At 45.9% G+C, this 19353-nt stretch overlaps 1 protein-coding gene across 3 annotated transcripts in view; it reads right to left on the bottom strand.

Moving 5' to 3' along the window:
• Positions 1-2222: 2222 nt before the first annotated feature.
• The window catches only part of WASF2 (WASP family member 2), a 39907-nt gene continuing 22776 nt past the window's right edge, over positions 2223-19353 (bottom strand). For all 3 annotated transcript variants that reach the window (XM_065577081.1, XM_065577083.1, XM_065577082.1), the window contains exons 3-9: positions 17303-17437; positions 16594-16747; positions 14443-14560; positions 12677-12807; positions 10437-10592; positions 7443-7954; positions 2223-6946 (exon numbers count right to left, since the gene is read on the bottom strand). In XM_065577081.1, coding sequence (XP_065433153.1) covers positions 6792-6946; positions 7443-7954; positions 10437-10592; positions 12677-12807; positions 14443-14560; positions 16594-16747; positions 17303-17437 — 1361 coding nt within the window. In that variant the 3' untranslated portion in view covers positions 2223-6791. The remainder of the gene's footprint in view (positions 6947-7442; positions 7955-10436; positions 10593-12676; positions 12808-14442; positions 14561-16593; positions 16748-17302; positions 17438-19353) is intronic.

Genomic DNA, 19353 nt, shown 5'->3' with positions numbered 1-19353 from the left:
CATCTTCTTGGTGCCGCTAACACCACCTTGAAGGAGAAAATTAAATGGGTCTTTGGAGACCAGGGCTCCTGTGAAGCGGCATCCCAGCCAGCTGCGCTTTAGCACTGAACTCCATGGAAAGAGAGACGTACACACACACATCAAATGCTTTGGACAAGGCCAGAGTTGCAAGGCACAGGCAGACCCAAGAGACCCTCACAGCTGCCACAGCGAGCAGTTCCTCCTCAGGAAGTCACTGCGAATGGAAAGGAGAACTTTGAAATGCAAAGCACCAGTGCACAATTAACCTTGTCGCTATGTCCTTTACTGCTCAGGTACTGGTTGCAGGGAGGCTGAACTGAACCTGCAGCATGGGGGGCAACTGGTGAGAGATCATTTTGATTGCACCGCTTGGCAAAAATTAAAAAAATGGCGGCAGTTTTCCTGGAAGGAAGGGGCACGTCCTTCCGATTTCAATCGCGCCTGTGTAGCCTCTGCTGCAGACTAGCCCTAGACTGACGAGCCAGCTGCCCAGAACTGCCCACTCAACACATGACAAATCATCACGTCTCCTCCCACATACACAGGGTCTAATCCAGCTTGCAAGACTCCTCTCCTTGCAGCCAGGCTGTCCCAGTTCAGGAATGACACAGCCTTCCAGGTAACATGTATAGCAACAACAAGGACGGTAGATGATGGGATCCATAGGGAGGAGAATCTGGTATAAGGAGCTTTCCCACTGATCGGGGTTGTGCACATTTTTTGGTACTGATTGGGGAGACTGCAGCTATCAGCGAGTTTGCAGGGCAGCAGTCTTTAGAAAATGAAAAGCTAACTCGGAAGGGATTAGTAACTGCAAGCATATGAAATGTTTGTATGTCAGGCTCTCCTTGAAAACAGGAGCACCACATTAACTCTGGCCTTGGCGGCTAATGACAAACCAGAGGCACATTGAGATTCCAGTTCTAGGACAAGCTGGCATAGCTAAGACTGCACCTTTTATGTCCAAGATGGGCTTTTCCGATAACCAGTGAATTTTAGCAGGCTTGGGATGTAGGGGCCAATCGTAAACAACCCTTCCCTCTTTCTCCCAACCCTTCGAGTATCTCACAAGCAGCTCTGCAGTAGATGTGCCGGAAGCTCATTTTGGAGCTGGCAGGAATAACCCACAAATTAGTCTTACAAGGGTTTGCAGCGGGGACTGTATCAGCCGCAAAGCGTGAAAAAGGCACAATGCTGCAGCATGTGCGTGTGAACACAGAAGTCAATGGGAAAATCTACATACTAGCAATTCAGGCCTGAAGTTTGTGGTAGAAGTGGGACAGTGTTTGAGAGACGGGCTTTCTTTGCTCCCACGCAATCTGCGATAAACGTATTCATGCAATAGGCTTACTCAGCAAGTCGTTTGCAAGACAGTCCATGAGAAAGCATCCCAAACACAATGAGGCTAGGCTGCAAGTCCTCCATCCATGCTAGCTAAATTGTGCAGCACGCAGTTTATTATAAGTGGGCCTTTTCAGCAGCTTTTAAAATAAAGCAAACCCTGAGTAACTCCGCTCTTGCGAGAAATGCCAGATTCCTCTAGGTCTGTGCAGAGGTTTGCCTGACTCCCAGGATGCCATTTCCCTTCCTGACACTTATGCAGCATGGCAGCACTAGTTGGCTGCAGAGATGGTACTTTTCCACCCCAGAGGTGGCTGCATTTCAGTGGAGGAGGAAGAGATTTCTGCACGTATAGTGTTTGCAAAGCGCTCTGGAATCTGTACACTCTTGTGATGGTAAACCCAGAGACAGGTTTAATGCTCTTATTAACACAGCTCACACACTTGGCTCCAGACTCCAAGCTCCAGCACTGCTGGGCTCCTCAGGTTACAATACAATGGCCTTAAAGGGACACATCACAGGACACTTTAGCTATACAGATATGAGGCGCTAACATGGCATCACCCATATTCTGATACTCCTGTTCTATTCCTGGGCTGGGGAACTTCTAGGTAAAGATAAACGAGTCATGGCCGCTGGGTACTGGTGGCAATCGTAGTCACACAGTTTGGTTTTGCCAGTTTGTTGGTAACTTCCAAGTCCTCTCAAACAGTCACAATACGAGCTTCTCAAAACCAATCTCTCATGGGACCGCCATCCTCAAGGCCATAACGGAAGGGTCGGATCTTTACCCTCTATCACCCAGAGGCATCATTCCCAACCTGTTAGCCCCGGACTCCAAAGTGACATGAACACAGGTGTTGATTGGATAGAAAGATTTTATCAAGATTTTTCTTAAAGTTTACATTTTTAAAAAAGGAAGATTTTTACATGTACATTACAAAAATTGCAAATAAGGATCTTCATCGGGGGGAGAGGGGAGAAGAGACTATAAAAAAGCAGTATGAAAACTTGGCTAAACAGCACCTGACAGGAAAATAGAAAACAGGCACTACTAGGAAAAACAGAGAAGGCCAGATTCTGAATTCAGAGACATAGGTGTAAAGGCAGAATGACTCCACTGAAGCCAGTGGTGTTACTCCTGAGTTACACTGGCGTAACAAAACAGAATCTGGCTGTCAATGTTCACTCTGTGGGGTAAAACAAGTTGTTAGCCTCGATGCCAAAGACATACAGTGTTTTGCTGGTGAGACTTTAACAGGGTTTAGTTTTTGATACTTCTCTGCGTTCCTTTGGTCTGAAAGGGCGTAACCCCACTGCTCACAACCCAGAGAATCCTCTCCCGCACCCCCTTTCCTTTGACACCGCAAGACTCATTTGGCTCCTTGTAAGACATGGTGCATCTCTTCCTCACCAACACAACCTTTGCAGAGAGTCAACCCCCAGGTTACAAATGGAATAATTACTCTTATAAATATATTTATATCATATAGGAAATAAGGCACTTCAGAAGCATTATGGCTTTTCTAGTTCTACATCATTCTAGACGGGAAAAAATTGGTTAGTTTCTAAAATGAATCAAAAGGAATAACGTTAATACAGTAATAAAATCTGATTCACCTCCCACTTCAAGGCTTTGTAAAAGAACAAGAGAGAGACAGAAAACCTGACCCAGGGCAGGTATGAGATGGGCTTGACCCATCCAGGACAGGTACTTTTAAAGCAGGCATATTTAAGAAGTCCGTGGACTGCAATTCTCTTTCTCATGAAGTTTTATACTTTACAGTTTCTTGGCCATTTGGGACTTTCTAGAGCCTCTTCCTTGGATCTGATCTGCCGCACTGTGACTGATAAGGAGAGGAGAACCAGTGAAGGTCACTGACTGCAGATGAGCCCCCAGGCTGAGCCCTGGAAAGCTGTAGTAGGCATACCCTATGTGCAAGTGTGTGTGTGGGGGGGAGGGGAGAATGCTGAGAGAAGCAGCCAGGCACTGCAGCTGAGAAGAGAGAGAGAGAGAGAGAGAGAGAGAATGAATACTTAACCAGGATCAGAAAGGAAAGACAACCCGACCTGTTCAAACATGCTCTGTGAAGTGACAGCGCGAGTAAGCAGATCCAATGGCAAATGACTCCCAATATAAGCACTGGCTAGATGGCTGCACTGGATTTGCATAACCAGTAACCTGGGTTAGACTGGACAGAAATACAAAGGCGTGCCTGAACACTTTTTTTTTTTTTTAAAGCAGCCTCTTATTCTCATCCCCAGATTCGTTAAACACTGGCAGCTCCCTCCACTGTGCTGTTTGGAATGTACCTATGGTCATACTAAATTAGCTAAGGCCACGCTAAACCAACAAAGTGGCCAGGAGGCTGTTCAGCCAAGCACGTGCCCCTTGCATGAATGGGTGGCAGCCCTACAGTTAGAGCCATTTGGGTACAACCATCTTGCAGAGAGGTTGTTCTTGGCACCTATTTTCTTCCCCTCCCACTATCCCCCCCAGGTTGAGGACCGATGTTTTAGATCCACTCCTGAGGACCCCAATGACTTTAAAAGCAGAATTGTTTTTAAACTAGACTTGAATAAAGAAAAAATGGTTCCTTCTATTGATGGGATCGCTGATCAGCATAAGTGGGCATTGCTTCTTTATGGCCACCCAGGACAAAGGGACAGGCTTTATTGCATCGATGTTAAGAACACCGGGCAGAGCCAGGAGACTGGTCACAGAACCATCTGGCACCAACCCTCTTTCTCCACAATCCAACTGGGGGCTTGCACACAGATGGATTGTCCATTTAAGGTTACAAGGGATATCACCCCTTTCAAAGCTTTGAATGAAAGGAGTATTAGCTTCCCCTTCATGAAATGGGGCCAGGTGGAGCCAAAGCAATTTAAAAAGAACCCAAGTTTGGCATTTTTGTGTTCCTAATTTCCAGTGCCCTGGAGTGCATTATGGCTTATTGGCGCTGGAGGATTGGAACTAACATTGCTGACATGTTCTTGTCCCATCAGAAAGTAGTGTCAGTTTCACTGCCTATGGGCTTGTCTTCACTATGGGGGGTAAGTCGACCTAAGTTACGCTACTTCAGCTACGTGAATAACGAAGCTTAGGTCGACATAGCTTAGGTCAACTTACCCTGGTGTCTTCACTGTTCTGCAGTGACAGGAGACGCTCTCCGGTCAACTTCCCTTACTCTTCTCGGATACCTGGAGTACCAGGGTCAACTGGAGAGTGCTCTGCCGTCGATTTAGTGTCTTAATGGTCTTCACTAGACCCGCTAAATCAACCCCTGCTGCATTGACTGCAGCAGCATCAATCTCCCCATAATGAAGACCAGCCCTATGCCCTCTTAGGAGTCTACCTAACCCACTTGGCTTGCTGCCAAATATAGCAGTGCAGAGGTTTAATAAATTAACCTCACTGGTGCTTTACGGTCAAACTGGAACATGACAACACTTGCACCCAAAAACGTGGTCCCCAGCCTCTAGAGAAACCTAAGATCTAGGCCACTTCATTTATTCTCTTTCAAACGTTAAAAAAGAGAAAGATATTCAAGAAAATAGCAAGAATCCAGAAAAGTGAGAATTTAAACACTAAAAAAAACAAACCCAAGAGGGTTTTTTTTCTGGCAATATGGCAACCTCTGGCTGTATCTGGTGTCCCATGTATTAGTGAAATCTTTGTTTTGATACACAAAAGCAGTAATAAGGCAAGTCATAGAGGGAAGGGAAGGAGAGGCACATGTTGGCAAAATACTTTAGAAAAGTAAAGGCAGAGCTGCATTGTCCCTCTCCCCATAGTTGGATCCATGAATCACATGGGCTGTGATCTCTGTGAAAAACTTAGGAATTGTTCTTTTATGTCACACTGACGGAGACTTGGACAGTCAAGCCCAGATAAGATATTAAACAAGCACCTGCTACACAGAGGGCTTTTTATCTATCCTGTTGGAGGTGCTTGCACTGAACTTTAAAAGGTAATAAAAACAATAAAACCTAAGTGAGCTAATCTAAAATCCCCATTTCCACCCCTACCTGTAATGCATCTCTGGGATCATATCAGGAATTTGTAAGTTTATCTGGTAAAGGAGATAATACAACCTTTTCTGAGAATTAACTACTGGACTATGGATGTGAAGTAATGGAAAACCACGAATATGGGCTAGATGTAACGTTACCGATGGCTGACTCAGTCCACAGAGAGACCCTGCAACATGTAAGCCTCTCCCCCAGGATAGGAGACAGCAGCATAGGCTAAATACTGGCATTTTCTGCTGCTCAATTCCCTGCATAAAGTGCACCATCAACCTCAATGAAAAGCACCTGTATTCAAACTGACCAAAGTGCTGCCCTGAATAGGCCAAGTGAGACCCTGATGCTTCGCCTCCTTGCCCTGGCTGGTAAGTGAATTGTAGACACACTGAACGCCAAATGGGCCTGAGGCCTATTTGGTGCTCAGAGCTCGCCTCTTCCCACCCAATACCGCTGGTTACATCTCCTGCTCTAGACACACTGCGGAGCTCACTAGGTAACAGATGAAAACCTTCCCAGCACAGCAGAACCTAGCAAGCCCCAGCTGTCACTGTTTATTTCCCGCAGCACACCAGTAGCAGCAGGGAAACTTCCTGACTTGGTAATGGCCCTGCACCCCCGGAGCGCGCAGCCAGCCAGGTTAGCATTTTGCTAAGGCTGTGTCTCTTAGTTCAGCCTCCTTCAGCAGTGGTGGAGGCACAAACCAGGCTATTGGAGGATGTAGAGGCAGCTTTTAAAGAAAACCTAACCCCCAGGTTTCCATGTAGTGCACCCTGCAACCCCACAGCTTGAGAGAGCTTTTTAGGCAGGTTAGTTTGGAAATGCTGGAAAAATGATGCTTCCATCACCAAAAAGAATGGACTGTTCCAAGGGTTATTTAATAATGGGATGCACTAGAAGAGCCATTTTAAGCCCATTTTCTAGCACTACTCCCAATATTAACTGGAGAGGAAGAGAGAGTTATATCCACTATATCCTATATGCTGCTGCAATGAGAAAACCAGCTTAAAACGCCCTTCTGAAGAGCCTTTTGGCTGCAATAGGGTCACTGATTTTTAACTTTAAAAAAAACCAAACATCCATCCCAAAGGATCTTTAACCGTGCTTTGTTCTGTGGCATTGCAAATCTGGTGGTTTAAGTTTCCTTTAATGAGCAAGCACCACTCCCCCTCCTGCTGGAAAACAACATTGCAACCCACAGCATCTCGCAGGAGACCTTTTGGAAAGGCGAGTGCAAGTCTTGCCAAAGCCAATGGTGATTTGCTGAAACCCCTTGGTACATCTTCGGTTACTGGAGGAGACAGGAAAAGCTAAAAGGCTTTGGCAACCTAGGAAGTACTTGGCTCTTTAAGAAAAAGGGGTCAGGCTAGCGAGGAGGAGCCCGGGGAGCAGGACCATGGTTAATCAGACCAGTCGTCGCCAAACTCCGAAGAATCATCCTCGGAGTCGCTGTATTCCACAGCGATGCGGCGAGAGAGGATCGTTGCCACGTCATTGCCCCCAACGTCCCGCTTCTCCTGTTCCCGCTGTTCCTCCACCTTGCGGAGCTGGAAGCCTGGCAAGGGGAAGAAGGCAGAGAGGTGGTCACTCAACGGCTGGAGATTTCACGGGGTCTACAGAGAACTGTTGCTCCAATGCTGTGCTCTGATCAATGCCTGGATTGCGCTGGGCCAGCCTGGCACAACGACTGCACAGAAGGGGGCACATAGGTCAAACCACTGACCAGCCTGGATAGGTTTGGAGCAAGGGCGACTGGAGGAAGCCAGAGGAGCTGGCTTCCCACACTCCGCCCAAGCGCTATGTGTTGCTGCTCTAAAGGCAGTTTGACTGCAGCTTGGGAGCCGCATTGATTCTTGTGGGGCAACCTGCAAAGGTTTAAAACTAGAGGGCACCCTCATTGGGGTGAAACGGGGTGCTGAGATTCTCTTTGGGTTAGATCATCCACAGTAGGCGTGTGTCACAAGGATCCCGGGCCCTGGAACTTCCCTCAGAAGAGACAGTAACTAGGCTTATGGGAAAGAGGATACATAAAAATCACAGCCAGGGCTTACCTTGACGGATAGCTGAAAGCAAGTCACTTCTGGCATCAGTAACAGGAGGCAAGGAAGATTTTGGCTTGGAGGCCGAGGAGTCTGGAGGCAGAAGTGGAGCTGGTGCACCATCCATGCCACTGGAAGGCACAGGTGGGGGACCAGGAGGGGGAGGAGGTGGAGGAGGGGGAGGCGCACCATCGGTTGGCCCAGGTGACGGTGGTGGAGGCACAGCGAAGTATTCTGCTGCTGGAGGTGATGGCGGAGGAGGGGCAGAAAACTCGGGGTGAGGAGGGAAGGAGGATGGAGATGGTGGCGACGGCATCCCTGAATTTGGAAATCCTACAGGAGGAGGTGGCGGGGGAATTCCCGACACTGGTGGTGGGGGGGGAGGAGCAGGAGGTGGAGCAAAGCCAGGCCTGGCACTGGATGGGGATCCAACCGGAGGAGCTGGTGGAGGATGGCTTGGACTGACCAGGCTGGATCTTTTTTGTCCTCCAGAACCAGAACCTCTTTGGTTGTCTACTGGGTAGCTGTTGCAGGAGAAAAGAGTAATATTGGGGGTGGGGGCAGAAAGAGAAAGAATACCGTTAGCTTCGAGCTCCGATTAGATTATATAAACTCAGTTTTGGGGCAATGAGAGAGGATTTTGTCCAGCTATCACCTCCAACTTCCAGTTTTTACTGAAATTCCCCAGGGCCCTCGTGCGGACTATCCTGCTGCATTACTCTTGGCTAGAGAACAGAACAACTGACAGCTGACACTGCAGCTGAGAGAAACGCTATCAGACGTCCCACCAGCCAACACAGTAACAGTACACTGTACGAGCCAAACACCAAATCTCTCTCTGCCGGAGGCCAGACTGCCCTCTCAGCTCAGAACCTTCTAGCGCAACGCCAGTCATTCTGTAGCCATTCAGCTGCTAAGCAGGGATGTCTATCGTTCGTTCTTGTTTTCTGTGCTATGCAAGTTCGTATGCTATTAACACATATGGGTATAGACCCATTCACTGATTCTTTACTGCAGCACTGGCGATGATTTGTCACCTCTTGTCAAGGGTCTAGGGAAAAAAAGGTAACGGGATCCAATACACACTGAAGGGAAATATGGATTCACAAATGGCTGCATAAACTTTCCATTCGCAGGAAACACTAGTGCCCAGAAAGTGCTATGTTAGTAGCTTACATATTGGTAAAAGGAAGCTTACATTGAATGCTAGCAAACAGAATGTTTTCGCCTCAAAACCTAGCAAATCTAACATACTCCCTATGGTGTTCATCTGATACACCATGGAAACTACTGATCGTTTTATAATGAAGAGTTGATTTACCTCCACCTTTTTTCTCAAATAAGAGATTAAGGGGGCAGCCATGCCTTTAAGTAACTGCATAAACCAGGACAAGTTTTATCTGAATCACCCATCTCCACTGTCACCTAGAGAGCTGCTGCAGGATGGAGTGCCTGTCTCAGGCTGACAGATTGTATTTGAAAGTCAAACTCACAAGCTACGTTGCCTTTTGATACGTTTTAGTCAAGCTAGTAGTATAGCATTTGTCAGTCACCTATTCCCTCTATATATTTACTTTTGCCATACTTTTCTGGTTCCTACTATTTAAAAGAAACTCTAGTTTAGACCTCTGTGACTTGAGCCAATATCAGGCCATTCTGGAATTGGTGTGTAATGGACCTGATCCTGCAGAACATTGATGTGTCTGGGATATGAGGATGCTCTAGACCTTGTAGGAGACGCTAGGACTCCAAGAACTCGAACTATGAGGTCTCAGAGCACCTACACCTTGCACTTGCAAAGATCAGAGGGGAAAGTGGTGACAGCGTAGGAACCCAGTAACAGGGACTGTTTCTGTGCAGAGTGCTGTTGGGGATGCAGGACCACATGCTCTCAAGCATTTGTATTTGAAGAGGGAGACAGATCAATTGGACACCCAAAACTGGGCCAAGATTGTCTAATGGAACCCTGATTCTACGAGGATGGGCGCTTCAGCATAGTAAGTATACATGTGGAGAATTCACAGAGTAAGAAAAGTGGGATAATGCTCTCCTGTTATGCAGGGTATTATGGGAAGTTTGGGGCATTAATTTTAAGAGAGAGCTGGACAAATTTAAGAGTATGATTGTCTGATGGGGTTGCTTGTGATAGTAGGGGGCAGGGTTAACAGCCCTGGAGCTCGCTTCCAGTTTATGTCTTATGTTCTTAAAAGCTCATGGTTCAGGGTTTCAGCCAGTCACCTGCAGTGTTCAGGAAGGGATTCCCCTCCCCTTCCGAAACATGTTCTGGAGCGTTTTTTAATCTCCTTCCTCTGAAGCATCAGGTACGGCCCAGATGTTGGACAGGAAGGGCCAGGGTTCTGAGGTGGCAGTGAGCGTTTTCGCTCCAAGGTCCTTGGTTGGCTGGTTCTTACTCACATGCTTAGGGTTAACTGATCACCATATGTGGGACTGGGAAGGAATTTTCCCTCAGGTTAGACTGGCAGTGACCTTGGGGGGGTTTTGCCTTCCTCTGCAGCGACCCACACACACACGCTGCCAGGATCATTTGGTATATCTCACTTAATCAATTCCCTGCCTTGGGGGGGGGGGGGGTGGGGGGGGGGTGGTGTCCTTGGACACTGGTGCATCTTGGTCCTTCCTATTCTCTGCCTGTGGCTTGTAAGAGCGTAGTCTCCTGTGGGATTTAATTTTGGTTATTGGGTTGTGTGTGTGGGTGCTGGAGGGTATTGGTGGCCTGTGTTGTACACAAGGTAAGACTAGATGATCCGGTGGTCCCTTCCAGCCTTAAACTCTATACTGATGGGTGTTCTCTCACTATGACTCTTACTTATGTTAACCGAAGCTAAACATTAAGGAAGGGTCATAAGCTTTGTACACTTTACTGACAGACAGGTTCACTCAGGTCTCAATACTGTACTTATGTTAGTGGTTTCACTAGACCAGCTAACTCCATCACTTTGCACCACCTACTATTTCTCTGTGGCCGAATGGGTCCCAGAGGATTACCTAAAATCCAAGGGTGGTGGAGGCAGGTTGTCCTCTGGGTAGGATGGAGATGGTGGTGAGATAGAATCAGACTGCGGTGGTGGTGGATAGTAGTTCATTTCCATGCTCTCATCTGAGCCAATGCTGCCATTCTGATACACCACATTAGAGGGATATCTAAAATGAAAAACAACAATGGAACAGCGATACCCAATTTCCTCCTCACCTCCAAAAAGAGCATCTCCAGCACGGAGCGTCAGGGAAACAAAAACAGGACTACAGCCACGCAGGCTGCTTGATCACAAAGAGCCTAGTTATTAGAATCATGCCGAAGTGCCTCACTCCAAAACTCAGACTGTAAGCTCTTCTAGCAGGAATGTCTCATATTCTGTTAAAAGCCCAGCATAATGGACCCCTAGTCACAATTTGCACCTCTATATGCTACTGTAATAGAAATCATTAATTTAAAAGGAACACCATGTGGCTCCAAATCATGTATTTGTACATAAAATGTTTCCTGATCTACGTTTCTTGAAGCATTTTAGACGACTAGAAATTGTTTAGATTTTTAGACATTTTAAATTCACTTTCACTCATTATGGCTGTTTATTCTCTGTCTCTCTCAGTCTGGACAATGGAAGTTGACTAGTTATTCTCACTTTGGTTTATTGTTCGTATCTAGACAAGTTTATTTTCAGGTTTTTACGCATCAGCACAGTAATTCAGTGCGTGGGTTGCCAACACTGCAAGAGAATATTTGTGTTTTTTAAAACAAAACAAATATTTCTGTTAGTTTTAGGGTTGGTAAAAGCTTGCTCTTAAAGCTGGATTATGGGCAAAAACCGGACTTGTCAGGTCTCATTGACATCGCATACTCTCCATGGCGGCATAAAAGTCCTAATGTAACCATGTGCTCATTAGGGCAAAGGCTATCACCTCCTGCATGTCCGGAAAGCACCTAGCACGCTGTGGATGCAGTCATAAGCACAGTTCAAAGTATCCAAAGTTGAAACATGCAGTGTTTTGTTTGGGCCAGCCCCAAGTTTGACAGTAGAGTAAGATCACCCGAAGCAGTGAAACAAAAATAAACACTGTTCAAGCCTCATATCAGAATCTACAGCGAACTAAAATGCATTTGAGAATTTGTAGTGGAAATAGTGAAAGCAAGGAAAAGCTGCTGTCGTGCAGTCAGATTCCTCCTGCCTGGCCTCAAGTCAACTGACTCGGCTATTAAAAGAAAAGCAGGTTTTATTTTTAAATCTAAAATGTGTGATTAAAAATAACGATTTTCTTAAGTGAAAAGAGCCACAAATGGCAAGAAAGAGCATACTGGGAAGCGCATTTTGGGAATTCAGTTTGCTTCCCGCCAGACTGGTGTCAAAAGTTAAATTAAATCCTGAACAGGAGGCACTGAAGAGAGATCGGTAGCTGAAAAAACTTGGATGGGAGGAGAAAAATCCTAAATTTTGAACCACAAAGCGTGGCTTATGAAAAATCTGTAATAGAACCGGTGCCCCATCACCAAAGGTTAAGAGAGCCCTTTCTTTGTGTGAAAAGAAACTGACACAGCTTTGGGAACATCTGCCTGCCCTACTCACCGGCTTTCCTCACCAGGAGAGGCTACTATATTAATTCAGCCCATAACTACAAGGAGACAAAGGCTACTAAAATTATGTCACTAACGCATTGAGCGCTGCTGTGAGAACTTGGGAGAGAAAGGTCAGCATCACCTTACCTGCTGATTTCTTGCGGTGGGGAACAACCCTCCCTGAACCCCAGGAAAGCCTGATGCCTACGAAGCATGCTCAGAAGAGCTTCTGTGGGTTTGGAAGCATGCCACGGAGTCTGCACTCCTTCTATACCACATCCCCATGCTCAAATGCACTGTTTCTGGCCCTTGCTAATACTGTTCTGGGCCAGAAAAACTGGTGACCCAGCTGTAAAGGGATGAGTGATGATGGGGTAAAGGGACTAAGCCCATGACATTTCTGCATCTGTGAGATAGGGGAGCGGAGAGCAGAAGATTTGTTTCTGAAGACCACTTGCGTCACCTTGTTTAAACTGTTTAGATTCTTGATTTATTTTGCAAGTTTTAAATCAACAGACAGATTTACCTTAGAGAATCTGATTAGTGGTGATATCGATCCACACTGCACAGCAGATCCGGAGAAACTGCAGAGCAGGGTGAATTGCATTACCACCAACAATGCCAGACTGCTTCCCCTTCACGGAGAGCTGAATAAATAGCCAGATTCACTTACCCAGCAGGTCCTTGTCTGTCTTTTGACTCAACAAACTCCTGTCCCATTTTCAATTTCTCCCACTCCTCTTTTCGGGTTTTGATTTTCCGCGGATTCACGTTCCCTCGGTTGGGATTATCCTTCTTCTCTTTCTAGAGAAGAAAAGGAAAGAAAGACCCATTAGAACTTCAAACTTGTTTGGGTTTAGTCTGTCCTTATTTCAGCTCCCTGGGAGGGGAGGAGTAGAGATGGGGCCAACTAACATTTAAAGAGATTACAAAAAACTTGGGATTCTTTGAGACTGCAGTAGAGTGAATTTAGTACTGGTGGAAGGATCCAGACTGGTCTATATGAACAGTTAATGTGTGGCAAGATGGGGCATCAATCTACCTTGAACTAGCCAGCTGGGCACTATATGTCCATGTGAACCATTAGTGCAGGGCAGGTTTGTGTGAGGTAGATTTACACCCCATCTTGCTGCGCACTGTTTATCTAGACAAGCCCTCAGACTGAGATACTAACGGCCTCTATCGACAGAGCAGCTACTGCACAGGGAGTAGCACAGGTATGAACTCCCTCCGCCCTGTGCTCCAACCAATGTGCCGCAATTATGGCCAGGAAAGATCTTTTCTGGAGTGGAAGGGCAGATCAGTTTCCCAAGCCTAGGGCTTGCCTAAATGGCACATTACTGTGCACCAAGCCAAGGTGTGCATCTATAACGCACCAGCTTGCCACCTAGTAATGCCCCATGTGGAAACTGCTACAGTGCAATGAAAGTCCCGGAGTGCCACAATATCAACATGGGACGTTACTGCGCAGCAAGAGTCCCACCTTGGCTTGCTGCACAGCAACTTACAATGTCGACAAGCCTCTATTGCGTCTTTGGTCTTTATGTTGAGGCTTCCAAAAGGAAGCCAGTTAATAGCAACTGGTAAGTAGGGTTTTTGTTAGGCGGAAACCTGCCCACAACAAACTGGGCTAAAACCAACCCCATTCCAAGGATTCCAATAGGCCAAAACTCTCTCTTATACTCCGACTGGAAGGTCATGATCTACTTGGAGATCTGATGTTACAATCACTTAAAATGTAAGTCAGATTTCCCCAAACTAAACCTTGCAGGTATAGTAAATGAATCCTTTTATAATGCAATTTGCCTTGTAATTCACTAATGTTAAAAGGACACTCAAGTGCAGCAATTGGGCCAGTGTGGTGGTGGGGTTTTTTTGTTTTTGTAGTTTTACATGGCTTAAACATTTCCATACGTTAAAGTGTAACTGGATTTTTAAACTTAATCCCTTGTTTCCTTCAAAGGGACTGGGGATGATATTCCGGTTACATCAAAGCGTACCAAAGGGAATAAACAGGGTGCTTGACTACTGAGCAGAGATGCCTGCGAGATACTGCAAGAGTACTGAAGAGGGTCTAAGGTTGCCCTTGACACCCAAAAGACAGCACTTACTGTGCTAATGCATCGAACACCAGGAAACAGATGGTACAAAGCTACAAAATGAACTAGTGTCACCATTCAAACTGTGTGAAATTCAGAAGAACAGATTTTTAAAATCTCTCCATCTTAATCAGCAAGGATAATAGTAACAGGCAACAAGGAATTTTTTTTAAAAGTATAATTTTAAACTGGACCATATCCCCTCTAAAGAACCCAAGTGAAAGTGATAACTTGGATTTTGAAGAGAAACTGTCTCCTATGAGTCTCTGTCTTTTCCTCCTACCTTGTCTTATCTACTATTTCTTTGCTAGAATGCAGCAGCGATCCCCCATCCCCTCACCCTGTGCTTCCGCTTTTCTTTCATGATATCCTTGGTGTCCTGGAGCATTTTCTCTTTCCAAAGGTCAAAGAAGTATGAAGGGTCTGTGTAGAATTTGAGTGCCTCTTTGCCATCATCCCTGGAATAGAAACACACACAAGGAGCCAGTCAGGTGCTTGTCTGATGCCCAAAGATTTCAGACACCCACCAGGTGTCAATTTCTATAGATCTGAAACAAGAGGCCAAACATTTTGTACTCTTTCTCCATCCCCTTCAAATAGAGGCCTCTCTGCCCTTGAGGAGCAACCCACTCCACCCTCTCATTCAAAACCACCACCACACCTCACCTAATTTGAAGTCACCACCGCTTCTCAGCCGTGGCTGCATAGTTAAAGCGCTTGATTACAATTCTGAAGGTTGCGGGTTTGTCTTTCACTTGATCTCACGCTCAAAGGCCACCTCCAGTTCACCCAGCTGCAAAAGGGTACCTGATGCATTGGGTTAGGGCAGTCAGATGTGATGCTGGCCACATCACTCCCTTGTGTACCACTGGCTATGACACTGATGTGCCCTAACCGCATCAGCCTGATGAGCCATGGCTCCGGGGAACTCTGACCACTCCTCCTGCAAGGCCTTGCACCATGATTCTCCTCTGGTTTGGTGATCTATAGTTTTGATTTCTGTACCTTAAGTACGGTGCAAGAACTCCACTGAGCAGCCACTCTAACAATTACAGAGACAGCTGCAGATGTCTGTCCCCGCACCCCTTTGTGAAATACACCCTCTCTCTACACATGCCCCTTCCTATCCTTCCTCTCCCCATCTGTCTTTTCCAGATAGCCTGCTCCACAGTAACGTCAATGGATACAGGCCTGAGTGCACGCACCTCCAAATGCTGAACAGAGTTCTTTTCAGTGATAATCTCCATCCTGCCCACCCCCACCCACCAGATCGGGCTCCTGCTACTTCCTCCAAGACATATTACACAATTATGTACTGGGACTTTTCGGCAAGTTCCTTCCCTCGCCACCCACCCACCCGTCTTTTCAGAAAAATATTCTCCACTTCAGGAACCCCAAGTCAGACCAGCAGCATCCTTGAAACTCAGGAGCGTGCATTCACATGCACACCCTCCTACTTTGCAGTACAGCCGCATCTCACAGAAGACAGCTGCCTCCAGCTATCTGTAATTACTTTTCACCTGTTCAAAAGACATTTACGGATGTGGGCTAAAAAATATTCGTACTCCGACCCCCTGAGCTACAACTACCTTCAGCAGTGACACTCAGACCTCAGTGGTTCAGGAGCTACCCAAAAGAGCCACAGTTGTGTGAATTCATAGTTTCATTTACTATAGTGCTATATATTCATATTTAAACAGTATGAGGAGGAAATAGTTGTTTTTATATACAATATTCTCACAGCAAAATGACTGACCAAGTATTATTTTATCAACTACAGTTGGTTAACAACATAGTAAAAACATCCTGATTGGTTAATAATTAAATCTCACAGTGTTTCAATATCATGTGCTGGAAAAAGCCGTAGGAAACAAACTGAAGAACCAATTGCGGCTCTCGAGCCTCAGTCCAAATATCACTGATCTACAAGATGACATAACATGGCTAGACCGTTAAGGAGAAGGGCTTTATGCTGGTTAAACAGCCAGGATCTAAGCCGAGTTAGTCACCTGACACCAGGAATAGACCAGATAATGCTCAAAATCTAAAGGAGTCTGCTGCACCCATTTGGGTCAATGCCACATGCAAATTTATGTCCTGTAGTTTCCAAGAAGGCTCTTGGAAAGTGGCCATGAGATCACACAGAGAAGCATGAGAAAATACATCATATACAAAACACCTAGCAATGTTATGCAGTGCCATTCAAGACTTGTCTCCCTAAGGCACCATCACAAAAGCAATAACATAACTATGTAATTTTTCAGCTACCTTCATTTGTGCATCCCCAGAAGCAAAACCACAAATAATCCATCTAAAGAACAGAGAATGCCCGAGGGACTCTAGTTAGGTTACTCCATTTCCCTTAGGGACTAGTGCTTCTTGATTAAGTGGTTTGTGACCCTGGCCTTGGGTGAGGACCTTTCTTAGCTAACTGTGGAGGAGACGTTCCCAACAAGGGAAAAAAGGAGCTAAAGAGATGCTGCAGCATTACCTGTAAGGGGAGAGAATGTTGAGAGGTGGTGGAGTATTGCAGATGCCGTATGTTTCAAGGACAGGCACCGGGAGAGAGTCTCTGTCAAAGAGCTTCTGGTCCTGAGTGGTGGAGCTTTTGAAGGCCTTCCTTGTATTAATGCCTTGTAGGGACACTAAGAAGGAGGAAAGCGAGGGAAAGAGAAAGTGAAGGACGGTTCGACCCAGGTGATTGATACACAAGGCCAAGTGGCCACATTTGATTTCAGTTACAGTTCTCAGCACGCTCAGCACTTTCTGTGGTTCGGTTCCTTTCCCCCCCCCCACAATACTCTTGAGAAGTGTAAAGAAACTCCAACCCTGTCTACAGTGAGATCTGAAACCGTTTCAATATGGCTCTCAAGAAAGGTGCTAAGGTGGTTTCAAATTTCAGTGTAAACACAGCGTGAAAATCATGCTGCCAATCTATTCACTGAATAGCCAGCCACTGGACATGGAGCCTGGCTAGTGACCAACTCCAGCAGAAACAGAGTGGTTTGGAATCACTCCACATGTCACTAGCAAAGTGTTTTTCAAGGCAGTAGGGGAAAGAGTCCCTGTTAGTGAAAGGGGAAAACACATGAGTCTCTAGCGCACACAGCTTCAAACTCATTTCAAGGCCATGAGCTCTGCTGGTTTGATGGGGATCTTTAGCCTGCTTGGTCTGCAACTGCTGTGCTCCGCTCCATTACCTTCTTCCTCTTTGGGATCCAGCTGAGTGACCTTGACTTGCAAGCGGTCGACCCTCTCGACTAGCGAGCTCACCCGAAAGGCAAAGGTGTTGGCCTGAGTAAACAGCTCTCCAAAAATGTCCTCTGCAAATTTACCTGGAATATTCAAGGGGCTGTATTACTCTTGGAGCTCTATTATTCTTTCCACCCCCAGCCCTTAATACTTGAGTTCTCCTGATCTCCCTCCCCACACACCCCCTCTGCTGCTTCTTCCACATTGGCATCAGCAAGCTATTTACTAGCCTTTACAAAAGCGAGATTTGTTATTTTCAAGTTTGGCAGTGTTGATACCACCCAAGATATTAGCATAGAGGGCGAGTTAATGCACCACTCCAGCTAAATGACACCCTTCTAAGGGATCTTTAAACAACAATGAAACACAATTGAAGCATACTTCTTAAGTCTTGAATAAAGTAATAAACACAGGTCGACACCAGCCGACTTGACAGCATGCTGGATTAGTCTGCATCTTGCAGTCCCTTTAGGGTTACATGATGTTCTGTTTATTAACAACCAAACATAACTAGATTGTATTGCTGTATGGCACCTCAAAAGGCTCCCAAATTATAAATCACTGCCTTGCAGTAAAGCCTCCTCAAGGGTAACTGGCACCTATTTTAGAGTTCATTGTATTCTAGAACTATATGGTATATTCAAGTCTTGACCCTAAAGCCATAGGGGTCATAGACATTCATAGAGAAGGGTACTGACTCCTGAGTTCTTTCAGATAGAGCAGCACCTGAAAGACTGATGCTTTCAAGATTATCTAGATCAAAAATATAAATAAATAGTGATTGCTACTTTCTCTGGAGTTTCTTAAATGTGATGATCCCTCTGTAAAACCTCAGACTGCTCAGTGAACAACCAAGACAAATGATGTTACTATTAATTCTTTGCCCTGCGGTAGCACCGATAAGCCTCCACCCATGGATCATTGTGCCGGGCACAGTAAAAACATAAAACGATTGTCCTGCCCCAAAGAACTTGCAATCTCAGTGGATTCAGACAGGTGGGGAGTACAAGGAAAGAATGAGACAATATTAGCCATAAGACGCAGCAGTCTCACCATACCAGTCGCCTAACTATTCCTCCACCAGAATCTGCCCTCGCCCTGTCTTGTGCAGAATCCTGCCTATCTAAACGTTTATGGCCAAGACTGTCAAAAACAGAAACCCGAAGTTAAGCTTCTAATAAATGGCCTGATTTTCAAGAGCACCAAGTAGCCAATAGCTCCCCTTGAAGTCAGTGGGGGCTGTCAAGTGCTGGGCACTTTTGAAAAATCCCAGTCAGTCAGTCAGTCAGTCAGTCAGGAGCCTAAATAAAGATGTCACTTTAGAGCCCTCTTTTTTGAAAATCTTGGCTTTTAGCACAAGTCATATGGGTAAAATGGAAACTGCATTTCCAACAGCTGATTCCAGAAGGAAGGAGGGGAAAAAAATACATCTAAGTTAGGCTATCATTCAAGGGCAGCTGTCTCCATGACATCTACGAACATGAGTAAAGAGTCTGCACTTTGAAGCAATTCCAAGCTCAAGCCCTTATCCCTGCAGTCATTTTATACCAGGGTGCTAAACCTCTGTGTCTGAGTCCTAGAACCTAGCCCCGTGGCTATGTTTTCTATGCAGGTTGCACACGGTCCTCCCTCTGCCTCCCTTGGTATATGGGGTTTTAATACAGGGACACTACCTTTGCCCTGCTGACACGTCTTGTCAGCTTCCCTGTGTTAACTCATAAGAAGATATTCATTCCCTCAGACACAGGAGTCAGACAGATCTCATTGTAACCAGCTTTCATGAAGCATCCTCCCTGTTCTACCTCACCATAAGAGCAACTCACACATTTTACAAAGGATGCCACAATGAAAGGAGGGGGAAGGTTCATCTGTAATGTAATTTGACAGACCTCACAGCAATAACCTCATACAACAAGGTTGTTATGTGTTTCCCTTTTAATGAGATCTGGAACCCATTTCTACAGATGTTGGGAAAAACGGAACAGTTGTTGAGCCGTAC

The sequence above is a fragment of the Chrysemys picta genome, chromosome 23 (assembly GCF_011386835.1).
Source record: "Chrysemys picta bellii isolate R12L10 chromosome 23, ASM1138683v2, whole genome shotgun sequence".
Lineage (NCBI taxonomy): Eukaryota > Metazoa > Chordata > Testudines > Emydidae > Chrysemys > Chrysemys picta.
Note: the sequence above shows the minus strand (reverse complement) of the source record. Positions and strands in the feature narration are given on the sequence as shown.